A 5,329-nucleotide genomic window follows, 5' to 3' on the forward strand; every position below is an offset into this window, starting at 1 on the left:
TTGGAATCTATTTTGTTTTCGTTTTTTGTTTTTGTTTTTTTTTCTAGCTAATTTTAGTTAATTTTTGTTTTATTTTCAGATCATTAAAATGGAATGTCAAGTTAAGAAAAACAAGCATTTTCGACACCTTTTTCTTGCTTTTAATCAAGGTTCTAAGGCCGCAAAAGCTGCTCGTGGCATTTGTGCTGTGTATGGAGAGGGTGCCATAGCTGAAAGAATCGCTCATGATTGGTATGCCAAGTTCAAAAATGGAAATTTTGACCTTAAAGACGCACCTCGTTCTGGCCGTCCAGTTGAGTTCAATGAGGACCGATTTAATCAACTTTTGCACGAAAAATCTCGTCAAACGACAAGGGAACTAGCAGAGAAAATGGAATGCTTCCATACTGCTATAGAGAAGCATCTTCACTCGATGGGAAAGACTCAGAAGTATGGAGCATGGGTTCTGCATGCTTTAAGTGACAACAGCAAAAATCAACGAGTCACAATCTCTGCTGGTTTGCTTGCTCGTCACCGCTCAACTCATGGACACAAGCAACGATTTCTTTACCGAATCGTTACTGGCGACAAAGAATGGTGCCTGTACATCAATATGAAGCGGCGTAAGGAATGGCTTAGCCCCGGTAAACGGCGGAGGCTTAGTTGCCAACCCAATATACGTATAACAACAGTATCATCCTGAATATGTTAGTGGCATGGTAATACAGATCATTTCTGAGCTCTGTAGAGAATCTATAGAGCTATGAATTGATCAGGGCTGAAGTATTTCTCGGTTACTAGAAGACGCTTTTTCTTAAACAATAAAAACGGTGGCTGTCACTCTTTTGCGTTTTATGGAAGGGAAGCGTTTCATAGTTAAAACAGTCCATTTACTGCCATGGATTGATTCGAAGACAAGCACCACTGGTCGCGTGTGTGCTCACGCAAACACACACACAAAAAACTGTCCTGCCGATTAGCTATAACATACGCAATAGATATTTATTAGTTCTTCTAATGATGCAACAACAGCCTCCACTCCACTGAGTTATCTTCTGCATATGTCATAATCTTAGGCACATTCCACACGTGTCTTTCTCATCTTTCTGTCACCCTTACTGTGTGTCAATAATCTCTCATATTCACTCTCGACTTTCATTTTTCATACAAATGACTTGGAAATGTTCAAACTATATATCAACTACACGAGGTTGCGAAAGCCTACAAAGATTTTTTTCACTAAGTTATAAAAGATAAAATAAAATAAAAAGGCTTATTTGCTTGCTTATTACATTTGGAGATACTAAGAGAACATCTACATTATGATTCCTCGTTTGGAGACATGAATTTAAGAGATGTATAACACGTCAGTATCAAACATCGCAACTGAAGGCGCCGTAACTGAAAAGATGACTCACAAAAAAGTTGTCTCCTTGATTAAAAGAAATGTACCGTCAGAATGGACCAGAATATAAAATTATTTGGAAAATTACATTTACAATAATCAAATGAAATTAACAGTGTTTCAGGTTTTAAAAGGCTAAATTGCGTTTTCCCCGCTTTGTTGAATTTTTATTATTATAGAAAAGTCTTCAATCATGGATTAAATCAGACAATGGATAAGTTTGTGAAGTACATGCCTTGCCCTACAATACTTACCTATAGTAAGATTTTGCGGCATTCATCAGAGTGCAAATACTGGGCTAGAAATGGTTACAGAAACAGATTGAGTTAATGAGAAATGAACAAGATCTAGGCCCACATTTCAATTAGTAACTGTACAAAGATCCTGCTGTACTAGAGTATTGTCCTACCAACAGCAGTTTGAGCAGGAGAAACTGGGAAAATAACTACCAAAGTCGCTCAGATCACCAACAGGAACAGAAACTCTGAAGTCCTGAGAAGGGCCAGTTTTCACAGTCTGCAGAAGATTGTGGTGAAAAGAAAAGTAAGACATGCAGGTCATATTTCTGATTGCTTGAAGAACAAATACCTTGGTGATACCCATTGTATAGCTACACAATGAGTACCACCAGAGAAATGAAGGAAAAGAAGAAGACCCACCTTCAAAGATCTGAAACAACTTAGCATTTCCTGGGAAGATGCAAGTAGCTATGCTCAAAACTGGTATTAGTGGTGATGTTTTGCTGCTCAATGTACAGAGCAGTTGTATGGAAGGAGCTAAGAGCTACTCCATTCCATATTTTGTACCACTATTCACAAATTGATTGTTAGAAATAAAATCATCTAAAACACAATCAAATATGTAATGCAACTCAAAAATGTAACGATGAGAATGTAATTGACAAATAATAATCATTTTATACACTTTTGTTAGATTTAAGAACAATGTTTTATTCCAAAAATTACATTTTTAGAAATTAAATTATTTTACAAGATGTTCCATCTAAAAATATTCTATTTCATCAGCAAGTGCCAAGCTTCCTTTTATTGACGTCAATTCCCCAGCATCAAACAATGGTTTGTAAATTCTTGCATGAACAAATTCTTCATTTCCAATATGTATCTGTAGAATAGAAATTGAACATTTGAGATAAATATCTAAGATTTATCATTAAAGTTTACAATTCTATAAATTAGACAGAGTAGTTAACTCTTTCTTTCTCTCTCTCTCCCCCCCTATGTACACATGCATGTGCATGTGTTTGCGTGTATGATGTCCCCTGAAAAAAGATCAGCTGAATGCAGTTTACAAAGTCCTTCCTTTTAGACCAGGCAATTGGTTTAACATGTGTAATATGTGAAAAAGTTTGCAAGGCAATTTCAAATCTGAAAACACATACAGCAGTTCACAGAGGTCATATCCTACAAAGTGACACAGTGAATTAATTGTCACATATGTCTCGAACCGGGCAGATCTGCAGATGGACTGAATAGTCATCTGAGAGGTCGTGGATGGAAAGTCAAAAATTCCATTGACAACAAGGAGGCACAAGAAAGAAACAATCATGTGAAGATGGAGCAATCACCATGTATGGACATATGTATCTACGAGCAAATGCATGCATGTAAGATGAATGAACCAAGGACTGTTAAGACTTCAAAAATTAAATTACAAATAAACAAAGTTAACAAAATGTAAACAGCTATGGAGTTTTTTTTTTTTAACGGAACAGCCTGCTCGTGAAATTAACGTGCAAGTGGCTCAGCACTCCACAGACATGTGTACCCTTAACGTAGTTCTCGGGGATATTCAGCGTGACACAATGTGACAAGGCTGACCCTTTGAATTACAGGCACAACAGAAACAGGAAGTAAGAGTGAGAGAAAGTTGTGGTGAAAGAGTACAGCAGGGTTCGCCACCATCCGCTGCCGGAGCCTCGTGGAGCTTTAGGTGTTTTCGCTCAATAAACACTCACAACGCCTGGTCTGGGAATTGAAACCGCAATCCTATGACCGCGAGTCCGCTGTCCTAACCACTGGGCCATTGTGCCTCCACAGCTATGGAGTAAATAAAATACAAAGCAACAATTACCTTTACAAAATAATTCATTCCAGATACTAGCTGTTGCTTATAATGCAGAGCTTCAAATTTTTCAAATGTTTTATCCAATTTCTCTTCCATTTTCTGCTTTAACTGGAAACAAATGGTAATATTTATAGATAATACAATTCTTTCTACTATAGAGAAAAGGCATAAAATTTTGTGGGAAGGGTCTGGTCAATTTCATTGATCCCTCTGCTCAACTGGTACTTATTATACTGGCCCCAAAAGGATGAAAGGCAAAGTTGATTCTGATGGCATTTGAAACTAGAAGAAATTCTGTTTAGTATTTTGTTCAGCATGCTAATAATTCTGCCAGATTACTACCTTCATAACATTTTATAATATAGGTGAGACTGTGTGGTAAGAAGCCTGCTTTCCAATCATGTGGTTCCATGTTCTGTCTCATTGTGTGACACCTTGGGTAAGTGTCTTCTGTTATAGCCTTGGCCGACCAGAGACTTGTTTGTGGATTTGGTGGATAGAAACTGGAAGAAGCCTGCCATATTCTTTTCTTTCGTTCTTTCATTTGTTTCAGCTATTTGATTGTGGGCATGCCGGCGCACCACCTTAAAGGATGTTTTAGTCAAAGAAATCGATCCCAGGACTTACTCTTTGTAAGCCTAGTACTTATTTTATCAGTCTCTTTTGCCAAACTGCTAAGTTACAAGAACATAAACACACCAGCATTGGTTGTCAAGCAATTGTGAGAGAAACAAACACAGACACAAAGACACACACACATAATTATATACCTACATCTATACGAGTGGGTGGACAAATGAAAGAATGGCACTCAAACCAAAGATGAGTGTGTATTCATTTTTCATGCTTCACCAATTACTTCCATACTTGTGATGCATGAATAATTTGACCTCAGACATATAATAGGGTCCTCATATTATGACATTTTCTTCTTAAATAAAAAAAAATTTAATGTTCGCTATTTATAAACAACTATGATAAATTACTCAAAGAAATATTTACAAAGTTCACAAAGTTAGATATTTCACGTAATATAGTTTTTAACATGCCTTTATTTATACGTTTTTTTTCATCCCATCTTTATCTCATTCATTGTTTGCAATGTTCTCGCTCGCTCGCTCGCTCGCTCGCACGCACGCACGCACGCACGCACGCGCGCGCGCGCGCACACGCACACACACACACACACACACACACACACACACTCTCCAGGTTTCATTTCGTTTTGAGCTCACACACTTCGTTAATTTACATAAAAAACTTTTATTTATTTTCATTTTGCACGCTGCATTCCGCTCTATGTATTGTAGTCAGTCACAGATGCACACGTGTGTTTTTCTATATATGTTTGTATACATTTATGTATATTATTTACATTATTCCTCATCCCTTAAATATAGAACTGTACATTTATGTATGTCTGTGTGAGCGGAGGGGTGTGCTGTCTTGTATACGTACATACATATAGTGGCACTCCATCGGTTACGATGACGAGGGTTCCAGTTGATCCGATCAACAGAACAGCCTGCTCGTGAAATTAACGTGCAAGTGGCTGAGTACTCCACAGACACGTGTACCCTTAACATAGTTCTTGGGGAGATTCAGTGTGACACAGAGTGTGACAAGGCTGGCCCTTCAAAATACAGGTACAACAGAAACAGGAAGAAAGAGTGAGAGAAAGTTGTTGTGAAAGAGTACAGTAGGGTTGATCACCAACCCCTGCCAGAGCCTCACGGAGCTTTAGGTGTTTTCGCTCAATAAATACTCACAACACCTGGTCTGGGAATCAAAACCACAATCCTATGACCGTGAGTTCGCTGCCCTAACCACTGGGCCATTGCACCTCCAAGTACATACATA

At 38.1% G+C, this 5,329-nt stretch overlaps 1 protein-coding gene across 1 annotated transcript in view; it reads right to left on the reverse strand.

Moving 5' to 3' along the window:
* Positions 1-2,308: 2,308 nt before the first annotated feature.
* Positions 2,309-5,329, reverse strand: part of LOC128250301 (cystatin-B-like) — a 9,623-nt gene continuing 6,602 nt past the window's right edge. The window contains exons 2-3 of the mRNA XM_052975063.1: positions 3,476-3,577; positions 2,309-2,506 (exon numbers count right to left, since the gene is read on the reverse strand). Coding sequence (XP_052831023.1) covers positions 2,387-2,506; positions 3,476-3,577 — 222 coding nt within the window. The 3' untranslated portion in view covers positions 2,309-2,386. The remainder of the gene's footprint in view (positions 2,507-3,475; positions 3,578-5,329) is intronic.

This window comes from Octopus bimaculoides, chromosome 20 (assembly GCF_001194135.2).
Source record: "Octopus bimaculoides isolate UCB-OBI-ISO-001 chromosome 20, ASM119413v2, whole genome shotgun sequence".
Taxonomy (NCBI): domain Eukaryota; kingdom Metazoa; phylum Mollusca; class Cephalopoda; order Octopoda; family Octopodidae; genus Octopus; species Octopus bimaculoides.